General features: G+C 43.0%; 1 protein-coding gene across 1 annotated transcript; it reads right to left on the reverse strand.

Moving 5' to 3' along the window:
• Window positions 1-1,909: 1,909 nt before the first annotated feature.
• On the reverse strand, window positions 1,910-22,924 carry ST7L (suppression of tumorigenicity 7 like). Its single transcript, XM_050326703.1, has 16 exons — window positions 22,704-22,924; window positions 21,840-21,922; window positions 20,709-20,868; window positions 20,083-20,137; window positions 19,558-19,673; window positions 17,567-17,645; window positions 17,120-17,274; window positions 16,900-16,997; window positions 16,407-16,521; window positions 14,588-14,660; window positions 13,762-13,864; window positions 10,426-10,576; window positions 10,231-10,323; window positions 7,835-7,974; window positions 2,649-2,718; window positions 1,910-2,432 (listed from the first exon to the last, which is right to left on the reverse strand). Exons 1-15 carry the CDS (start codon window positions 22,894-22,896, stop codon window positions 2,665-2,667), a joined length of 1,668 nt encoding a protein of 555 aa, XP_050182660.1. The 5' UTR covers window positions 22,897-22,924; the 3' UTR covers window positions 1,910-2,432; window positions 2,649-2,664.
• Between the last annotated feature and the right edge of the window lie 18 nt (window positions 22,925-22,942).

Raw genomic sequence — 22,942 nt, forward strand, 5'->3', positions numbered from 1 at the left:
CCTGCCTAAATTATCAAAGAGATTACAATTACCCCGGTTTACAAATATACATATTGGCCTCAGGTAGAGAAATTAATGCTGATCTTCAAGACTTGACTGAATTGAAAATCTGAGAAGTCTATTAATGCCACACAGAGCCTCCTGGAAAGGCTTTTTCCATCCCAATGGCTGTAAGGTCACCACAGTGCATGTTTCCAGGAAATTACATCAATGCTTATCTGCCCTGAGTCATAGCTGTTTTTAATACATATATATATATATATACATACACACACACAACTTAATTGAGATGGTATTACTAAAGTATGGGTCAGGTCTACATCCCTGCTCCCATGTGGCAAAGAACACTCCCAAAAACATGGACAATCCTGCTGGGAAATCACCCAGAGCACTCCTCCTTCCTCAAGAATTGCTGGCACTTCTGGAGACAGGAAGATTTTCATTACACAGCCTGCTGCCAGCTCTCCTTTCAGCACAAGCCCATCCCCTCTCTGTTGCTGTTATGTCAGGGGAGGACAGTGAGAGAAAGCAGCTCTTGGGATGATACATGGGAGGCAGAGCTTCATTTATAACCCCACACAACTGCTGGAAAAGGTTCAACTTTAAAAAGCATTTAGGTTGGTTACCTTATGGGCCCCTGCGGAGCAAGAAGTGAAATCACATGAACACAACAGGTCTATTAATCACCACAGTGATTCCAAAGTGAGGAACAGCCCCAGTGACACACATTCAACTGGAAGGAAAGTTGAGAAAATCACCTACTAGTAGTTGGGTAACTCCAGAAAGGTCTGGGTAGTACCTTTCTGTAGAGTTCCCCTTTTGATTCCTCAAGGAATTCAAGCATTTAACCTGGATTAAAGTCAGTCAATAGAAACGTAAATGGAGAGCAACAGTGGCATTTCTACCTAGACATGTGTGCTTCCCCTCAGCCAGAGTTACAAATAACACTTGCCTGAGATGCAGAGGTCACTGTCAGCTTCACAGCACTGGGATTGCAAGGTAAAGAAAGATTTGAAAGAAGACAAAAATAAAAATTCATTCGTGGTTTTCCGTGTCAAGATGCATTCTGGGTCAACTCAAAATGACCTTGTAAAGTAACTCATTGCTTTGGGAATGGTTTCAGAGAACAGAGTAGGCTACAAGACTCCCCCATCCAGGATTCAGAACCTGGAATAATCTACATGACCTTTGAAAGAAGCCATCAGTGTCCCAAACCTTCACAGAGATAGTGGAGATCAGGTGTGGAAGTTATTAGGGGTAAGTGTACGTGTTTATCTGCAAAATGCAGGATGCTGGGTTTCCAGTGCTCAGAATTAGCATTTCCCCACCAGCCTGAGCTATTTTTATCACTTCCCCTGGTAAGAAGCCTGGGCTGAGGTGACTCTGCTCCCTCACTGCAGAGCAGCAGAGCTGCATGGCAGAAAGGAGGCCCTTTCTCTGATGGGAGAGTGGAAATGAGGTCACACCAATTACCCCAAACCACTTGGCTGCCACAGCCATCTTTTCACCTCTGCAGTAAACAAACCCTTGGGGCTGGGCTGTACATGAAGCAATTCCTTTGAAGAGTTCTCCACATCTCCCTTCTCCTCGAGTCCTGATATCAACAACCACAGTACTCTGGGCTAACACTTGAAAGTTCAGCTCTCCCGAAAAAAGCCTCCCATGCAGATACCACAAACCCTTTGGGCGCTTTCAGAACCCACCCTGTCTTTCAAAATGCTTTGCCTTGGAGAATTAAAAGCTGCACAATTAAATCTAAAGGAGTGACAACATGAAACAGAGGAGTTTATACAACCATCTCCTTGAGTCATGAAGTAAAACTACCCTTAAGGATAGAGAAGAAAGAAATGTGTTTGCACACTATAATCTATATTAAACAGACGCTTAAGAAGTCAACAAATTCAATGTGTTAAGAAGCAACCTTTTAATAAAGAAAGCAGAACCATACTTTGCTGTTAACAAATATTTTGAAAAAGGCTTATAAAATTACATCTAAGCCAAGTATCTGGTGCATCTGCAGTTTAGAAGGAAGTATCAATACTCCAAACACCTGCTCAGCTTGTGTACTCCCCTTTCTTACAGAGGAAGTACAGAGCTTCCAGTTGTCCAAGTGATTTAGAGAGCAATAAACTATTGCTCAACAAAAACTATTTTCTTAGATGACTACAGACTAAGGCCAAAGAAGAAATTTGTATGTTAAGCACCATCAACATGGAAGCCTGTCAAAGTTTGAAGAGCCCAGATTTCTTCCTTGCCCCCCAGGACTGGGGGTCAGCCAACCACCGGGGTGAGGCTCATGACAATCAAACCAAACTGTCATGGAAAACACACTCCAATCACATTGGAGTTGGCTGATGCCACGTGCTGGACAGCAGCAGGACCTCAGTGTGTTCCACAGTGAAGCTGAAGGGTGGAAGAAGAGTCCCAAAGCACTGGAAGAAAGAGAACACAACAATAACTCAGCTCAGCTTCCAAACCAACAGGCCCAAAGTAGGAACCAAACCCACCCCGTGCCTTCCCCTCAAAGAGAGGGAACCACAGTCCCTTCACTGCTAATGACATGAACCAGGCTTGTTGTAAACATGAAGTATTAATGAAGACACACAAAAGAAGAAGAACCCCTGGAAGCTGCAGCCTTGTCCACTCACCCCTGGCATGGTCCACTCAGCTGGAGGCCAAGACACTGGGAGCGCTCACCGGCCACAGCACCCGCAGCACCTGGGCAGAGGCAGGAGGGTTAGGATGGCATTTCTTCAGGCTACAACTCTTCCAGCTGCTCAGCACTGCGCCTTCAGGGCTCAACAGGCAGGGGAGAAGGGTGGTTACAGAATCACAGAGTGGTTTGGGTTTGGAAGGGGCCCTAAAGATCATCTCGTGTCCTGATTTATGGGCCATCGATCAAACATGTGCAAACTGAACAGCCCGTCCACCAGGACCAGCCCGTGCTTGCAGACAGGATCCATATTCTAGATGCCATCTAAACAGTTCCAGAAATAAAGATCAGGCTAAAACAAATGGTGCAGGCTCCCCTGCACCTTCTCAACCCATCCCCCCAAGAATTCCCCTGGGACTCGGGTTATCCTCACACAAACCCTCGTTTCACGAGGCAGCAGCGACAGGACTCATTTACTTTGAAGGTTTCCCTTTGGCCCTCCTGGCTTCTATCATAACCTCCAATATTACATTAAAAAGGCTTTTAAAACATAACATTCACAGCAGTGCAGGAGCTTTTCCTTGCAGCCAGCTCTTCCCTGCCTGTTTGCGTGTGGCACCTTCCCATTAAGTGCATGACTTAAGATGTAGATTAGCAAGGCAAGAAACCTTTGCCCTTGGCACCCACACTCAGCTCTGACAGGAAAACTTCAGGCTTTTTTTTTTTTTCCTATCAAGTGTAGAACCACTCATTACACATTGGCAGGGAAGTGCACATCTCCAAACTATACACATTTTCTCTTAGATAAGCAAAAGACTCAAGTGTTTATAAATATGAAAAGTTCAGCAGCTGGCTAAAAACTTAATTCTCCAGTCTCACTTAATGAGCTTTGGGGAAAGTGGTAGGGGGATTTGTTCAGAAAGCAAAGCAGAGTGTCACAGAAAGCAGGACTTGCCAGGCACAGCTCTGCTCTGGCCTGTTTTCTGTCCCCAGATGGCTGCTGTGGGCAAAATGGCACACAAGGCTCTAATGGGGAGCCAGGGAACATCCAGAATGGGAAATGCTTTCTCCTAATCTTGCAATCATAAAAATTGGCCAGTTTTTAATTTAAGTCCCATGACTTCCTTCTTTCTTGTGAAAATACCAAGTGATCCGTATCAAACCACTCTGGAACATGGACTGTCTTAGGATTTTGTCCAATTCCCTGAACAAGGAAGTTGTTTTCAGTAGGATTCAGCAGGAACACTGCTGCACTCTTCTTTCAATAATTTAATATTAACTAATACTGGTCTATTCCAGTAGCATAAGGTTTGGATTTAAGAAATTGGATTGATCTGCTTGGAATTGCCCAGAGAAGCTGTGGCTGCCCCATCCCTGGAAGTGTTCAAGGTCAGGCTGGACAGGACCTGGGACAACCTGGTCTCGTGGAAAGTGTCCCTGCCCATGGCAGGGGGTGAAAAGGGATGAGCTTTAAGGTCCCTTTCAAGCCAAACCATTCCATGATTTTATGAAGCAATGTTGGGGTGCTTTCAGGAATATCTGGGAAGATTGTTTACAGTGCCAGCTGTCACTCTGCATCACTGTGTCCTTGAAAGCAGACTTCTGAGTGTCTTTGTATTCCACAAGGAATTGTGCAACCCCACTTTTGCAAGATGATATACAGCCACCCAATTCTCCACCCATGCAATTAACTACAAAATAAAAATTCATACTGAATGAAAAAGTAATCAGACCCTTTTGTCTGCAGTTACAACAGAAGTTGTTTTATGTAGCAGTGCTTTTCAGCTTGCTCACTGAGCTGTACATGTAACTGTCATCCCTTTTGTGCACCTCCTCCCTTCTGTCACTTAGTGAGATGAATTTAAAGCAGCAACTGCTTGAGAAACGGAGCTGTCTGAGGATCAAGAACAGCGTGATTCTCCAAGAGATCAGACATCTAGAGGAGAGAAACAGCAAGGCTGAGCTCTCACCCTCTGGGACACCTGCATGAGGATCCTGCACCCACTGTCCTCACACGGTGCATCTTCACTTACCAAACCACACAATGGCTTGGAAGGGACCTTAAACATCATCTAATTCCAACCCCCTGCCACGGGCAGGACCCCCTTCCACCAGCCCAGGTTGCTCAGAACTCCATCCAACCCTGGACACTTCCAGCGATGGAGAGCCCAGGGCAACAACCCCTCCTGGGCATCTCCTCGAAGTGGATCAGAGCACGCTACAAAAATCCCAGCACCAATCCCCAGCACCTGCAAACCACCCCACCTGTGCCAGACACACTGAGCCCCCCAGCTCGCAGTGGTGGGGGGAGTGTGGGGGGCAGGATCCCTTCCCGCTGCTGAGGGAGCGGCGAGTCGGAGTCGGTGCCGGATCCCTCTGTGTACGTTGGAACCTCCTTGTGATTTTTGGCCACTCGGAACATTTTGAGCCATTTGCCAAGGTTTATACCCCGTGATTTATTATGGAGGAAACAAACTGCAAGCACTAACAAATGAAAATATGTAAACTCCAGGCTTTTCAAGTCAATAGGAAGGTATTCGGCTCCTCAAAGCCCTTCCGAGGCGTGGGGATTCAACTGCTGGGAAAACACTTGGATTAAGAAGCGACTGAAATGGGATCTAAGGAGCCACAGCTTGGAGATTTACACTGAAAAATTCCATAGGCACAATTGCCTTTCCTAAAATTCTGGAATTTCCAAGAAATTTAGAACAGAATTTGTCGGAAATAAATACATTTTGCATTGTTTTTTCCTAAGGCCAAAGCGCTCCACATAAACCATTCATTATCATCTCAAATTAATAAATTTAATAACTTAAAGCACAGTAAGGTGAAAAATAACAAAATGCACAATAAAATATCATTTAAAAAGCTTAAAGCACTGGAATGACTTGGGAGATGTAGCACTAGATAAAGCAAATAAAAACTGCTTTATTACAATAAAGGCTGGTGTCTTTAGGAGATAATATTCCATTTTTTGTATGAAAATTCAACTAAATGCTACTGCTAGAGACCTCCAGAACACGAGAGATAATATATAAAGTGCTAGCAGCCATCACAGCATTATCTGTACTTAAAATATTGAAGCAATCTATTAATTGAATCAAGGAATCACAGAATGGTTTAGGTTGGAAAGGACCTTAAAGATCATCTTGTCCCAGCTCCATTTTGTATTTTATTGCCCTGGTGGCAATAGAAAAATAAAATAAAGAAGAATAAAATAAACAGAAGTGTTAATTTAATTGTTTCTTCGCAAGTTTTCTGAATGCTCTCGAAAACATCAGGAATGGGATCAAAAGTACAATCATGCAATAATTAGAATAAGGAAGAACTTTATTATTAGAGTATGATTGGGAGTTAATATTAAAATTAGTTAAAATAGCAGAATGCTGGAAGGTGGTATTTTCTTCTCAGCTGTCAATCTTAAGAAATTAATACAGAATTCACCTCTTGCCTGATGATCTCAGTACAAAATTTCCACTTTTGCCAGTATTAAACTAGCAGAGAGTGGCAGGAACCCCTCTGTGTGTGCCTCCCACCACTGTGACTTGGCTGGGGAATGATGTGACAATGATCATCTCAGCTGAACAGACACCATCCACCCCTTCCTACAGAAAATAAACCAAAGAAACACGCTGCCAAATGACCAAACTCGGGGAGTTTTCCCTCTACACACACACTTGGACATGTCACTTGAGGTCCAAACTGCCATTATGCAAAGCCAACTCACTCATACAAAGTCTCTTTATTTTGTGTGTGTGTGTGTGTGGTTCAAGAAACCCAGCAGAGAGAACTTCACCAAGCAATTCTTTGTTAGCATAACATTTGACCTTGTATCTCTTTGGAAATCATACAACTTTGCTAATGCAGCCCTTACAGAATTAATCAAGCAGATAGTTAGCCCCTCGTTACCATGAACCCAGCCAATTATGAGCAGCACTGAAATTTGTCACTGGCATGTCCAACTGCATTTTCCAACATAAAGATCAACAGAACTGTGTGGAAATGAGGCCCCACTCTCAGACCTGCATGACTTGGACACTGGGCTGGGCTCACAAGCAAAGCCAAGGCTTTTAGGAGCAAAGTATTCTTAAAATAAAGGGTTTTCCTCCTGGGTCTGCATTACCTGCTGCATTAAACCAGCCTTTCACACTCTATTTTGACCAGCAAAGCTTCAATAAATGATTCACTGAGAGCTCACAGCTCTTTATTTGCCACTCTGCTCTACTGCCTGAGATCTGCAGTTCAATCAAGGCCAAACCTACTGGGGGGGTTACTTTGAGAAGCTGCCTGTGCAGGTTGTCCCTCGGCTTCCAGAGTCCAGGGAGAGATGACAAGGTTACAACCAGCAGATGTTAACAGGTAAGTAAGGAAAAGAAACCCTAAAAGGAGCAGGGCAGAGAGAGGGAGAAAGAGATGGGCACAGAAGACACCCACAGGAACAGACATATTAAGATATGGCTCATTTAAGAGACATATTTAAGATTATGACATGTTTAAGATACAAGCTCAACAACTGACACATTTAAAGCACCACAGATTATTGCCATCATCAAGTCCACTTTCCATCCCTGAACAGGTACTTAAATGACAGAACTGTGGTCACTGAGCACATTCTGCAGCAGTAACTGGAAACAGATGAGATATAAAAATACTGAAAGGGAAGTGACAGCCAAACTCACTTCTGACCCTGCTCTGAAGTTAGCAGTTACTTTACCTGTTCTCATCTGTTCCACTCACACCATGCTGTGGGTTTCCAGTGCTCACAAGAGACCTGTTTTTCCTGCAGCCCAGCCTGCCTTTCCCTCCCTTCTCAAAATCTCCAGTCAACACATTTATTTTTGAGCCTCTCCCACTGCAATCTTCCCCTTCCATGAGGATAAAATCCATACTCAACACAGTGCTCTGTGGTCAAACCTCTCTGGTGCTGAAATGCTGCTCTCTCACCCTAACGGTGCAAATTAAAGCCATGGCACGTTGTAGTAAACAATTCATCTTGTTGTCAGAAGAGACATTTTGCCCAAATCTCAGCACGTGTCACTACCAAGATCCTTAAAAGAGCAGATAAAATAATTCATGCCCCACAAAGCACGAGAACTGACTCGAGGCTGCTCCACCCTGGACATCAAAATTCCCCCCAAATCCCACAGGATAGCCAAGCAAGCCCCACGTAGCAGTACTTACAGCTTTGGCCAAAATGACCATCAGCTCAGGGAACTGGTGGGTGAGCAGGGCCAGCATGGCTGAGAAGGAGCACAGGCCTGCTGTGAAATGGATGAAAAAGGGGAGCTCCTTCTGGGGGTAAACGGAGACTTCGTGAAATGCTGAAAGGAAAAGATGGAGAACGTTGACATTTGATAGTCAAGGACTGTGCCCTGAATTATTTAGAATCTTGTAACTCAGTTCTGGACCTTCAGAAGGAGGAGGTATGGACTCAAGACTTGGGCAGCACATCTTAGGTCCCAGAACTTAAACTCTTAAACCTTCTCAAAAATTTTCCCTTTATTTGTCTTCATTAATAGTTATTACACCTTTATTTTCATTACTAATAGTTATTACACCTTTGTCTTCATTACTAATAGTTATTACACCTTTGTCTTCATTATTAATATTCTCTTTCCAGTCTTCTTTTTCACTTGGGCCTTTATTTTTGAAGCATTTCTTCAGGCTCAGTTTTTGGTGCAGAGCTCTTCTAACAGGACAGAGGGAAGTAAAATTCACAAGCTGTCCAAGTTCCCCCAGAGCAATTAAAACAATTCTGGAGCACTGATCCTGTTACCTGAAGGGAACAGCACATCTCCCCACCCTGGGAGAAGCTGAGCAGGTACCAAACCACCAGCATGTTGCACATACAAGGGAGCTTCTGAATACTTCTCCAAGATTTCTGGTTGCAGGCTACAGTAAATTTGCTCAGAGCAGCTGACAGGGCAGACCCCAAAGAAAACAGCACCAGGCCTGGGTTGTAAATTCTGCACATAGCAGCTCCTTGCAATTTGCAATCTGTGGTAACCAAACCCAAAGCAGGTGATTAGCCAGGCTAAGGGTGGCATGTGGAGCTTTCAGCACTCACAACACTACTACTGGTCACCAGCTGAGGAGCTGCTCGGTGGATTTGCAATTACTGGCTTGAAATACCTGCAGCTCTGACTTCCATCCAGTGATTTGAGAGGGTTTTTAAGTGAGAAAAAAAAAAAAAATAGTTTCTATAAGCATAAGTAATTATGAAAGGGCTGCACTTCTTGACAAGCTGTTTTTAAAAGCTAACAAACCCCTCAAATTTTAAGTTGTATTCTATTTAAACTGAAGGCTGAAGAGGAGGAAGACACTTTACCCTCCCAGTTTCTGGTTTGGAATGCTGGTTTATGAAAGCATCATTAGCAAACAAACCTTGCCTTGTGCTGCTGCAAATGGCAAAGTGCTTGGGGTTTGTTTTGCTTTTATTGATAGGATTTGGTCAGCGTTATTTTAAATAGATAAATTTAAAAAAAAAAATTAAGTGTCAAGACTTCTCGAGGAAGTCCTGCAATAAAAGTGTTAAGATGATTTTATTTATGGGTAGTTTTATATTTAAAACATAACAGGAATGCGTGAGTGATCGTGTTGAAATATCTGCATGTGCTGGGGTTTAATTATGCTGGGAAGTCTACAATTTAGGGTTAGTTGCTAACCAAGGAATTCCTTGTGCAATATCCTGCATAAGTGAGAAATGAGTAATTTAAAGCAGTCTGGGGGCAAATTTAAATTACACATTTTAAATATAACTTCAGGCTTTTAAATAGAAACACGTATGGGCAGCTTTCCTCTCCACAGCTGTGGGCTCTGTGGGGCTGCTGGGGCTCTGGCAGTAGCTCTTTCCTCTCCCAGGGGAATTGGGTAGAAGTTCAGCCCCAAAGGAATTCTCTTAAGATGTACAATTAACAGTCCAATTCTAATCTAAATTAATGGTATTTTCCTAAATATGATGAGCACAGGCTGTAGTGAAAAAAAATCAGCCACAAAGTAACCTTGAAGCAATGAGGAGCTGGACAAGACCTACTTTACAGCATCAAATATTAGTGCAAATCCACAGATATACATGGATAAAAAGTTCCAGGAGGCATCCAGCAGACAAATATGGACTAATGAATTAATGACAGAAATAAATACATGTTCTACGAAACTCCAAATTAACCAAGGATTCAGTGTAAGGTCACAGACAGGTTCTGATGGACACCCAAAAGCAGGAGTGGTACCACGCACTGATTCTTTGCTGTAACAGTCAAACCCATGAGTTCTTTCGAAAGTATTTAGAAAAGAAATGGTTCATTTTGTTGTTCTCAAAGCTGGCCAGCCTCAGTCTGGATGTCCCACACACAGATTTCATCTCTGAAGGACTCAGGCTATTCCAGCATCAAGCTGACATTTACCACACACACGTCAAGTGCTTCAGGATCTTTTGGGAGGGACATCAACAAATAGCTGAATCCCCTTCACAGGAAGCTCCAACTAAAAAAATCACAGTAAGGTAAATACAGAATCCCACACACTGAACATGTCCTTAGCTTGTGTTTTATTATCATTACTGCTTAGAAACCACTTACTTGGCAACAGTTCTCTGTCTGCAGTTTCTGTGCAGCTCGGGTAGGGATAGAAAAGATGCCCTTTCTCCAGAGGGTATGGGATCATCCTGAATGCTGCAAAAAGAGTGGGACATCAGATCTGTATTTAACCAGCTTGTCACCAAGAGAACCAACTGTGGCAGAGGGGAATAAAGGCACAGAGATCAATGTACTTACTGCCTTCCCACGTGCAGTGCAGCAGGTTTAGAGCCCCTTCTATCCTCTTCCAGTGCTGCAGGTGAAAGAAGGCATAGGCTACTGCCTCACTGTCCCCTCGCTTCAGGATGTGCTCTGGGGGCAGCACTAAGCTCTTCATTTCTAGCAAATACTGAAAGGACAAATGCAAAGCCCACCTGGTTACACGGGACACACCAAACCCTTGAATTGTGGGATGTAAATGATTGATCGAGGCACGAGTGAGCAAATCCCACCTGAGGAGGGAACAGCCCAATCCTGACCCGGAGCAGCCAGGCTGTGGGAAGGGAAAAGCAGCAAAACACACTCCTGTCTTCAACAATCTTAAAGTGGGGCTTTCACACATTTAAAAAAAAATTAAATAAACAAAACAAAAAAAAATACAGCTTCAGTAAGGCAAAATAAAAATACATTCTTGTGGAACAGACGTGAGTATAATGCTGCAGGTGCAATACAAATTTAGGGTGGTAAAAAAACCCCAAACCAACGGTATTTTTGCTCATTATTTCATCACTGAAAGTTTCAGTATAGGAGGCTGAGGATTTGTTAGCCCTCAAGTATGAGCAGCAAACCCAAAGTGTCAGTGTGCTAAACCAAAGGAAGAATAATAAACCAAAAGCTGGGAAAAAAAAGAATCTTCTTTTTCATGTGGTTTTACTGGGCTACCACAAAGCATCTCTGACTTCAGATTTTTTCAATTTCAGCCTTCTCCCTCCATCAGCAGAATATCTGATGCTCAAAAGGGTCAAAGAACACAAGGATTAATCATTTCCCATTTCCTTTGCAATACAGGACATGCAATTTATTTTTTGTTTTCGATGCCCCACGTTTTTTCTCGTGGCACATTAAAAAAAAGCCAAATATTCATCTGAACTCAGGTTTTCAAAACAGATGAGTAACTTTTACAAGAAAGAAAGGACAGTTTCAGCTCTAGTGTTTACCTGTGGGTTGTCCTCTCCTACCACACAGTGTCTCATTGAACAACAGCCAAAGTTAATCCACATCTTTGATCAACGTGGCAATTCCTTGGGGTGTCCCCCAAAGTGTAAGAATGCAGCAAACTCACCGATTTATTTCAGCAGATGCCACAAACTATGAGATTATTTACTAATCCAGTTTGAGGACTTAACTTTTCCCATTCAGATTCTTCAAGGAATGTAGGAGGGGTTGTGCCCCAGCCAAATAAAGCACATTTACTGCCTGGCTAGGTTCTTCTCTCAGTGCCTTGGGCCTGCACTCTGGAGGGTAATATTCTTGCTAATCCCCTCTAATCCTCTTCAATTTTTTTGTCTCTTTTTTAATTTTTTTTTTTTTTAACACAGTAAAGGATCACTCACACACAGGGCTGCTGTGGGAAAATGGTCTCAAATATCTGACCCCTGACCTGACTCCTCAGGCTCTCCACAGGGCCCACTTTTCCACTGTGCTAAGTGGGAATAGAAACCCAGCAGTGGTGGGGAAACCCCACTGCAAGTATTGCCACAACACCCCAGTGCTCAGCTCCAGGCTTTGGCTCTCTCTCTCTCTCTCTCTGAGCCCATTTTACCACATAAACAGAGAAATTCCACACTCTGGCAGCTTTTCATGGCTGTGTTCAAGCATGAAACAGGCAAGGTGTCAGTCCTGAAAGTATCTGGGGTTTGGATGGCTTTCTACACAATAAAAATCTCCTGAGATATTCAGTGTATGATTGGAAAAGCTTGTTTCCTCCAGCACCAAAATGCAGTTTCAGATCTCTTAACTGGAAATGGCTTAAGAGGACCGGTTTTCCAGCTGGTTCCAACTTTCCAAACAAACCCCAGCCTTGTAAAAGCAGAGCTGGGGACAAAGAGAAACAAACCTTATTTTATTTTCCTTATGCAAAATGATGTTATGTGCAAAGACAACCATCAGCTGCAAGAACAAAGGGATTTCTACTTTACACACTCACAGGGTGCAAACTCAAAAATCAGATTTTCCTCCCCACAGTGACCCACTGGGTGTTAATTTGTCTGTGCCCTTGTTCACTTGTCTGCTTTGACTGTGAGCATTTCAGAGCTTTAGGCACCCTGGGCCAACAAAATTCTGCTCTGTCATCCAAGAAATTGGTTTTTCGAGGCAATATTGCAATTTAATAATAAAAAAAAAAAAAAAAGAAGAGTGGATAGATCCACAATTAGAAGATCAAATTACTGAGACCTGGAATCAGTTGCCACACTCTCCTGCAGAACTACAGCCCATATTTTGCTAAGAGCCTGTTTGAAATGAACCCCAATGTATTTCAAAAGGTACAGGAGGCTCCTGCAACAACGGGAGGACACCCCAACTAACAGAACTTTTCGATAATGATAATGCTTTATAATCTTCTGCCCCTCAAGGCAGAGGCTAAAGAAAAAAAAAAAACAAAAAAATCTGTCTGAGACCGTCTGAAATGAACTTGCCCCGCTCTTGATCAGTCATGCAAAGAAGCAGCAATTTCTCCCAGCAATTAGCTCTGCCAGTGCACATTCTATTGGATTGGACAGGCAGACAGAACGCAGCAGTCCCATCATTCCAGCCTGCACAGCTCCAGCCACTGGGGCTCCAGCATCATTTGCAGAGGATTAGGCCCAGCACTGAGCCAACCTCCTGCACTCAGGGCTTCACACTGAACCCACCAGCAGCCACTGGGGACGGTAAATAGAGCGCTGCAGGGTTTTGTTTCCACGCGTGGAATTCGTGTTTTGGCCACTGTGGGTGATGCCAGGCATTAAATCCAGCCTGGGGTGGCACAGACTCTTCACCTGATTTACACATTTAAGTGGCTGTGGATCTTTCAGCAACTGTGGAGCCCATGCTTGGAAGCAGAGCAGAGTAAAGGTTTTTGGAATAGTGGAGGGGTTATTGTTTGGAGAACTTCGTTTGGCTTCAGGGACTTGGAATGAGATGATCTTTAAGGTCCCTTCCAAGCCAAACCACTCTGTGATTCTGTGATTTTAAATATCTACATTTATTAATGCCTAACCCTTACAGAGTAAAGGGCCTTCAGTAATGCCTCACTGGTATATAAAACTCATTTTCCAATGAGTTAGGGAATTCCAAGTTTAATTTTTTTGTGCAAAAAAAACCCCTGTTTTAACATCATCTATTGCAAAAAAAACAAAAAAACACCACCAAAACAACCTAATTCTGGCCACCAAATATTTATTATATAAATAATAATGCATTTAACAACTCCATGCCTTGAGTTATAACCCGTTTCAAGAAAACATTAAAAAAAGAGTTATAATCAGTTCCAACAACATGGTATTTTTTCATAATACAATAAAAGTGGTCCAACAGAAAATAAAATACTCTTACCTTTGGAACATGAGGGTTAAATTCCACAGCTCTGTGAATTGCTTCCACAGCATTAATTTCTGCTGTGCTAAGCCCTCTTTTGGAGGCAGTTTCTGGGGAGAACCTGAAGGGAAAAACCCCACACTGAACAAAAGTAATAAATAATAAACCCTAAGCAGGTGCTTATTTGCATTTGTGAGCTTGGAGCTGCTTAAAAAATTGGCTGATTTATCAAGAAGGATAAACAAATCCTTCTAGGAGAAAAATGTGCATGTTAATTCAGGTATCTTGACTGCCCTCCATGCCCATCTGACACAGGCATGTTTGAAATTTGATGTCAATCAAGTCAGGTGAGTGCCTAAATTCTCCTCTCACTGTTACAGCATCACCTGCTGGACCCAGCTCTTCACAGACCAGAACCACAGTGAAATGTCAGCACCAACCACCACAAATATTCTGCACTCACCCCAAAAAACCTGGTGAAAATCCCAAGCAAGGCACTGAAAACAGAACTTGCATGAAAGCACTTGGGCTCTTGAAAAAACACCCTCACCTCTATTAACTTTGTGGCTGCTGGAAAGGAGCTTTAAATCACATTTAATTACACACACATATATGTGTCTATATAAATACACTGAAACTTGCTCTTAGAAATGGAACTGCTATGTATTTAGGTATAACCAAGGGTGTAGAGGAGATTAAGATAACTAAAATAATCTTGAATGGAAGCAAAGATTTCTTTGCAGATTAGAAGTAGCTTTAAAACATAAAAGATTGAGACCCTTTAATTCATATTTTACAGAAGATTAGCAACAAACCACTGTCTTTACACACACAGTGTGCTTACCTTTCTGAAACAGCTCTGGCTTTTAGCAGGGCTGCTGTGTAACATATTGCTGCTGATTTGGGAAGACTGATATCTGTGAGAAAATAAAATAATTAGGCTGTAAGACTCTAAGGTAAGACAAACATTTGAAACCCACATCCTCTGAGTAAAAGATTTTTACTCAGGCACATGAGACAATGAGTGTAACAGCTGAGACGTTTCAGCTGTGATTAGAAACGCTGAATTTCTTTGCACAGTCAGTCTCAGATTGAAAACTTGGTATTTAGGTGGTAAAGAGTAATTTTTTTCCTTCTAAATTTCTTCAGTTTTAGTGAATTATGAGAGAAGTACCCATATAAATACACACCTAAAACCAGAGTATATTTCCTGTACTAACCCACAAAGGTTTAAAACAAGCTCCAAATCTTCACCTAATTCTGCAGCTGTACATTAGCACAGAGTTTTACACAATACTGACTCACTAGAAGCTGACCAAAAAAAAATGACATTACAGGTAGACAATTTTTAACAAAAAACGCAATTTCCGCTCTTTTCCATTTCCACAGGGGAAAATTCTATTAGTTGTAGCTCTTGTAGGGTCTCTGAAGCCAAGTTTGAGCTGACAATTACAGATTAGAAGGTTAGCACTCCACAGCACAAGTTTACTTTAAAAGCAGACAAAGTCTGGGGTCTAATTCCCAAGTACCATGTTGTGTATAGTCAGATGGCTCTTGCTTTTTTTGTAAATCCCATCCTGGGCTTGTCCATCACTTACTACAAGTCTGGCTGTCGTGTCAAGCAAAACACAGGGGTGCTGCAAAGAGTTTGAAGCTCATGCTCACTTTTCCAGATGCTCAGGAGCCAAAAAAAAAAAAAAAAATCAGCAACTCTTTCTTAAGAAAGTGTCAAAATTCCTGATGTTCACAGAGAGAAGCACCGGGTGAAGTGCAAATGGTTTTGATAAATTAAGAAGGATCCAGGCAGAAGGACGTGGATGATCAGGAACAGGAGAAGGGTGTTATGTTGGCTACACACAAAGAGGCACAGGAATTGGGGGGAAAAATATCATAGTTTTGATTCCCTGAGGTAATAAGGAACAGACACAACAGGAGGGAACAAAACACAACAGCTTCTGGGAATGACACTCATAAAATATTGCTGTTATGCTCCTCCACTCTGCAGGTGATTTAAAGGCCAGCTCTGACAGCAGCACTCTGTACCCTCGTGATGTGGGCACTGTGTAGGTGGCAAAACCTCGAGGACAGTAAAAAAAAATAAATATATATTTTAGTAACCTTTATCTAGACTTGCACAACCCCTGAAATGTATTAGTTGAGATGGAAAGTGAAAGCAAACTACGCTGTTTAATGCCCACCAGTAATCTCTGGCAAGCAGCATGTCTGCACACTGCTGATCTCTGAGGAGAAACCTCAGTGTTACAGGAGCCAACCTGGGAGATGCCAAAGGAAAACTCCCTTTCCCAGCTTATTGACATCAATGACTTCCAGGGCTATGGGCTGGCTGAAAAACAGCTGATGAATTTAGGCATGACCGGGGATGTAAAAAGAGATTAATTAAAATGATCCCTGAATCAAAGCAAAGATTGCTTTACAGATCAGAAGTAACTTAAAAGCATAAAAAGCAATTTGGATGCAATTTAGCTTGCCTAAATTCGACCTCAGCAGTCAAAAGGAACATTTGACCTGCACTCAGGAAGCCCCTTATTTGTCACTGGTGAAGGGAATCCGGTCACCCAGCTGAGATCATGAGCAAACAACTTGCCCACTTCACTTGTAGTCTTATCCAAAAACACCCACATTTCCCAACAGCCACCACTTACCATCATACTTGGCTAAAACTGCCTGGACATCTGCATAAGCCTGTAACTCCAGCAGGGCCTCCAGGAGGTTTTCATGGATATTCAGCATGCTGAGAAGTGGAAACTCTTTCATCAACTGCAAATCAGGAAAGAGGAGTGAATTACACACAGAACTGCAGCTGAATCCCTGAAACAGTTAACAGAAGTTGGTACAATAATTCAGGATTTTTCTGTGTTCTGCTCTTTCACAGAGTTAGGAACTGGCAGGGAAGCAGCACGAAAGAGAATTGCATAATTTCATAGAATCATGGAATGGTTTGGGTTGGAAGGGACCTCGAGGCTCATCTTGTTCCAACCCCTGCCCTTCCACTAGACCATCCAATCACGATGGTCTCACTGGAAAATAATTCAATCAGATTAATTATGATGCCTAGAAAGGAACTCGAAACCAGCAATTTGGACAAGGTGACTGAAAATAACAGTTGTTCACTTTTGTTTTTTTACTTTTACTTACATCTCTCATCATTTTGACTGCCTCTCTTATTCTCCCAAGCTTCCTGGCACACATTGCCAGTCTCCTCTTCACATAGACCAACACATTGGTGTCTCTTCCTGATGACCAAGACAAAAACATATCAGTCCATCAGTCCCAATCCTTGCCTCTCCTGATTTGGCCTCAGTTTTACATTTCTGCTCACACAAACCCGAGAGTTTCTGTGATTTCAAGTCCTTACTCAGTTGTGCTTCGTGCTGGGGGCTCTGGGAATGGCAGTTCTGAGACCTCCTGTAAATCATTTCTCCTGCTTTCAGAGCCTGCTTGAAATACTTCTCAGCATCCACAATTGTTGTTGCTTCTTCCTCAGCCAGGAGGACATATGCAGTGGCACAACTGAAATAAGAGAAAAACCTACTAGTTATTCTGAGAGATGAAGTTTAGTAGTTTTAAGAAGTGGTTGGAAGCATTAAAAATGGGCAGGTTTCACTTATGTTTAAGATCTAAGCACTAACAATATTAAAGTGCAACTGCCCCATGTGCAACTCTCAGCCTACAGGAGTTGCTCTGAAGCTACTCAGAACTTTGCTAGAAGTGAATTATGAGATGAAGAACCTGATAATGTGCTCAGTATCCCTCCATTTAGTCTTTCCCACAAGAAATACAGCAGCTGGACTTATAAACTTACTCATTGTTCAGCTCCAGAGCTTGATATGCTGCTTTAATCCGGGCCTGAGGGTTCCTCTCTCGCCAGGCTTTCTGCATAACTGTTGGAAAAACAGGGAAAGGCTGGTGAGGGACAGAGACACCTGGGAAACACCTGGGAGCCAGTGGAGGCAACACTGGCTGCTCAGAATCAACCCTAATTAAACATCCATTTCCATTCTGGAAATTCCCATTTGCTGTATGACTGTTACAAGGAAGAGCAAAACAAAAGTGTTTTAATTCCAGCCTGTTTCGCCCACAAGCATCAAACTCTTGCAACAGCCCCTTACGCCCCAAATTTAGTTTAAGAAAGCAACACCACCAGGAAGATTCTTCACTGACCATTTCAGAACTCCTACACAGAGCACAAAGACAGCTTACACAACCAGGCAGATGTACAATTTCTAAATTGCTACAGATTTTTGGAACCCTTTCCCAAGCCTTGTTGAAAGCTTGGCAGGAGCAATTGTTAAACACAGGTTCTTGCACAGACCTGCACAGAATTTTAATTCAAGCTTTCAAACAGAGCTTCAAAGAAAAGAGGTGATGGAGTAAGGGGTGTCTTGCACAGGTAGAGCTTCATACTTGAATGTTAAGTTGTCCAGAGAAGCTGTGGCTGCCCCAGCCCTGGAAGTGTTCAAGGCCAGCTTGGATGGGGCTTGGAGCAACCTGGGCTGGTGGAAGGACTGTCCCTGCCCATGGCAGGGGGTGAAGCAAGATGATCTGTAAGGTCCCTTCCAACCCAAACCATTCTGGAATTCTATTCAGAAAACTGTCAGATCATAAGAGGTTAAACAATTCTTTTTAAAAATTTACAAGCCATATTTGAGTGGCATCACACAGCAAAGCCAATTCAAGTTATACTGTAATAATTTATCACCTCATTAGAAAGTATTCTAGGAAACAATTGAAAAGGCTGAAGTTTATTCAAAGTTGTCATTTGATTTACAGCTTGAATTCAAAATTATTTCAATGCAATGACTCTAAACCCCTCCCCGCTATGTTTCCAACTGGGAAAAATGAAAAACACAAACTGAAAACCAACTTCTAGCAGAAGAAAAAATAACACTCTCAGAGCTACCATTTTCCATGCAGGACTAAAAAAACCTTCCCACTGAAAACCCTCCAAAAACCTTACACTCCTGGAGTTCCATATCTGGCCTATCTCAAGGACGATAAGAAAACCGAAGAATCTATACATGTTTCTTTTGGAACAAAACCTTCTGCTTGTCCAGCAAGAAGAACGTGGAAAAATGTTTGAGTTTTTCATTTGGAAACAAAATATTAGTCTTGGCTTAGAGCAAGCGAGACAATCCACTCCCTTTAGTGAAATAAAAACACATCGTTCACATCGAGCTCGTCACAGGCAGCTGACAGGGAACACTTCCGGAATGTGACAAATTGACAATAATTCACACCCACACTGACAATAACCAGGTAAAGAACATTTGCTGCATTAAACATGTGGAACACAAGGAAGGGGAAAAAATAAAAGTTCTGGAGGCTGCACTGTTCATTGCTGAGGTTTAAATGAGTGTTTTGGCTGTTGGGAACACAGTCCAGGTTTGAGGCATTGTGTTGATTATTTGAAATGGGTGAGATGTTAAAATACAGGATCGTAACAGGCTCAGAGTTGTACAGAATGCACAGGGTGAAAAAACATCTTGTCACTAAACTTCATTGACGTTTAAAGACTAAATTTCAAGGCCAGATTGGACAGGGCTTGGAGCACCCTGGTCCAGAGGAAGGTTTCCCTACCTGTGCCAGGGGGTGAATCCTGATCACCTTTTAATATCCCTTCCAACCCAAATCATTCTATGATTCTATATATCTATTAAACCAGTCGAGATTAAATTAAATCAGCAGTTGAGAGGGGCTTCAATCTCACCAAATATTTGACAGGGCAGCTTGATCCACCTTCAAGTTCATTAAAAATACCCTCTTTGCACTCTCCCCCACCCACGACATCGGTACCTGTATCCGAAGGCCGAAGGGCGTCTGTGTCACAGGTGAAAAAGTTCTGGTGGTCTTGAGCTGACAAATTCATGTCATAGTAAGTAAGAGGCTCCTTCCCAGTCACCCACATGTACCTTCAACAGGAGAAATTTCAGTAAGAGGCAGCTTGTAAAGATTTAAAGGTTGCAAAGTTCTAAGCAACTTGGGAACTGGCCTCCTAGGAAGCAGTTGCAAGGAGACTTGCAATACAGCCATAATAATAAAAGAGAATTTAGATTCAGAATCTCAACCTCTGAATAAATTTTTTCATCCTACTTTACTCTCATAAAAAACAATCTTACATTAATATTTGCATTCTTACCATTGCAACTGCCAAAGCTTGGCTTGGTGCCTTTTAAACACAGGATTGGCATCAATCACCCCTATAATCTTGCAGGTCTCCAGCTGTCTCCTGACATTACCAGGGCAAGTTCCGTGAACAAGTCATGTGTATGGCCCCAATTAATTTTAAAAAGATGCCATGGAAAGTAAGATAATTAATACCTGCTATACTCTGCCCCTCGGAACAGATTGAGTGGATTTCGCCACACTTTGCACTCTGGGGAGTAAAAAATAAAAGCACTTTTTTAAATGAAGAGCTCAGGAAATATTACCTTGACTTTGAGATGCAGCAATGAAATACAGTTTTGCTTTCAAAAGCTGCTTTAATGTTATTGTTCTACAACTGGAGCATGATTGTGTAATATTCTTCGTAAACTTCTGCTATTAAAAATATAAATTCATATTTAAATAAAGATTATACATGTATATATATATTTATATATATAACATTTTTATGTATGTCTAGAAGTATTCTTTGCTCCCCAGCATTGCTGGGGTACAAAAGCACTTAAACACTGCCATGTACACTCATGCAATGTTTACCTTGCAGACATTTAGAAGAGCAAATAACTAATATTACCTAAACAACTTTAGCTGAATGTGCAAGATGTTCCCTAAATATTTTTTAAAAAGAATGGTTTAGAGCAAAGATATTTAGGGGGTTTTACCATTACTAATGAAACACTTTATAAGCACTAACAGAGCCAAAGGCACTCAAAGCCAGTTCAGGTGAACAAGCCACACTGAAGCTCAAGGAAAGCTGCTGGGACACATCAGGAATCAATCACCTGGCATGTTCTGCCTGCTGGTGTCATTGTCCCCCGCTGAGAAGGCTGCTGGGGGTGGGGGGCTGTTCTCTGCACCCCCAATGAGGGGCCTCAGGTGGCTCACAGAGACCTGCTCGATGAAGGACGTGCCGTACTTTCGGAAGTGCCACCACTCAAACACCTGTCACAGGGGGAGAAAAAAAGCACCAGAAATTCCCTTGGGTGACAAACTTGTTCACAGGGAGTAAAGTTCCATCCCAGAGATGGAGCTTCTGTCTCCATGCAAAGTAGCACTAATGATCTGGTTTGGCCTGTCCTGTCACGCAGGATCAGCCACAGAACATGAAAGAGACTGAAAGGAACTTGTAAAATTGTAGTCAAACATCTGCTCCCCCCCTCCAGGTCATCAGGGTACCTCATAAACCCTTTCAGTAGTGCCTGTGTAGGGAAAGTGGGAACAGAGGCAAAAAACCTTATATTCTCTGTATCTGGTGAGGATTTACCAGCCCTACCTGCAGTGCCAAATTGGTACTGGGTGTAGGTTCTTTTTCATTTCACAAAAATAATCTAAAAGAATAAATCATAGAATCATAGAATGGTTGTGTTGGAAGGGGCCTTAAATTTAGCCCATCTCATTCCAACTCCCTGCCATAGGCAGGGACACTTTCCACTAGACCGGGTTTGTCAGAAATCTATTAAAACAGACTTTGCACATTCTGGTTATTAGGTTTAATTGATGAGAAGAGACTTTTTCTTTATCTTTTAATACTGAAAATAAAGATTAACCCAGAAGATTTCTATGTAGTGGCACGGTCTGCATGGGGGTCAGATGATTGTAGTGGGGGAATCAAGATGAACTTTAAGGTTGCTTACAAACCAAACCAGCCTGGGATTCTATATTTATTTTTACATAGAATATATGTATTCTAAATTATTCCAATATATATATTCTAAGTTATTTCCTCAGACTCACCCCACTACACAAAGCAAGTAGTTATAATATATCAGGGAAGATATTAAACAAGTTCCTTCCCAGCCCAAAGGCACCCTCTAGAGTCAGATACTCACTCCCTTTACCCCTCATGAAACAATCTGACAGGTTTAGAAGTTGTTTAGGAAAAAAATGTTTAGGAAAAAAAATGAACTACTTACAAATATCAGCCCAGATATAAAGGACGAAGTCACTGTAAGGGCAAAGTAGAATTTTGGAGTCAAAGTGCTTAAGAACACGGTCACTGTTAGGAGAAACAAGAACAAAGACTTAGCAAGCAGAACTGAAAAAGAGCAATAGCTTTTTATAAAATATATAATATGCTATAGCCCTAATAGCTTCATAGTGCTACTTTGTTAGAGAATCTTTGCCATATATTATTTTCTGTTTGTAACCATCTCTGACAACCAATTAGGTTTTATACCCAATCAAAACAAAAAGCATTGTATATTTTCAGGCAAAGCAGCCTTAACATGGCTCATAACAAGGCTGTTGGACCAGAACAAGCTAATTTAATGTATTATTTCACTTTAATCTAAGACAAAACCAGGCTGTTTTGATGCAAGTTTACATTCAGCGCTAAGAATATATGTTTTCCACAGACCTCTCCCTCCTGTGATGGACAGGACAAGGCAGGGAATGCAATTATTTAGTGGTTTGGCCCCAAACTGCACATCAGTTCTGTCACCTGCCACCGCCCCAGGCTGGTGGGAGGAGGGAGGGACAGCGGTGCCCAGGGCAGGGCTCCAGCCTGACAGAACCCCCCTCCTGTCAGGGAGTTGTAGAGATCGAAAAGGTCCCCCCTGAGCCTCCTTTTCTCCAGGCTGAGCCCCTTCCAGCCCCTCCTGCTGCTCCAGCCCCTCCGCGTCCCGAGGGGCCCAGAACAGAACACAACACTCGCGGTGCGGCCCCACCAGCGCCCAGCACAGGGTGACAATCCCCGCCTCATCGCCGACACATCCCAGGACGCTGTGCCCACAGCCCCAGCCCCACAGCGGGCTCCCGCCTCCCCCCCCGGCCCTCACCGGCGGCCAGGCCGTCCCGCAGCCGCAGCGGCACCCGCAGCACCGCGTACACGAGCCCGAGCGCCGCGGCCACGGCCAGCAGCCCGCGGGCCCAGGGAGCCGCCGCCCGCCGCCTCAGCTGCTCCCAGCGCCTCAGCGCCGCGGCCGCACCGGGGCACGGCGGGCCCCGAGCGCTCCCGCCGCTCTCCGCCATCGCCAACCCGCGGGCACGCCGGGACAGGGGCGGGCGGGGCGGCCGC

This window comes from Myiozetetes cayanensis, unplaced genomic scaffold (genome assembly GCF_022539395.1).
Source record: "Myiozetetes cayanensis isolate MyiCay16 unplaced genomic scaffold, myiCay2020 scf32, whole genome shotgun sequence".
Lineage (NCBI taxonomy): Eukaryota > Metazoa > Chordata > Aves > Passeriformes > Tyrannidae > Myiozetetes > Myiozetetes cayanensis.

Bases quoted from the DNA above. Each gene is read 5' to 3' on its own strand.
- ST7L (XM_050326703.1), bottom strand. From the start codon at position 22,896: ATGGCGGAGAGCGGCGGGAGCGCTCGGGGCCCGCCGTGCCCCGGTGCG. The intron at 20,869-21,839 runs GTAAGTAGTTCA...CCCCTGTGACAG, and splicing joins TTATATCTGGGCTGATATTT to GTGTTTGAGTGGTGGCACTT. The intron at 16,998-17,119 runs GTAAGGACTTGA...CTTGGTCATCAG, and splicing joins CCAGCACGAAGCACAACTGA to GAAGAGACACCAATGTGTTG.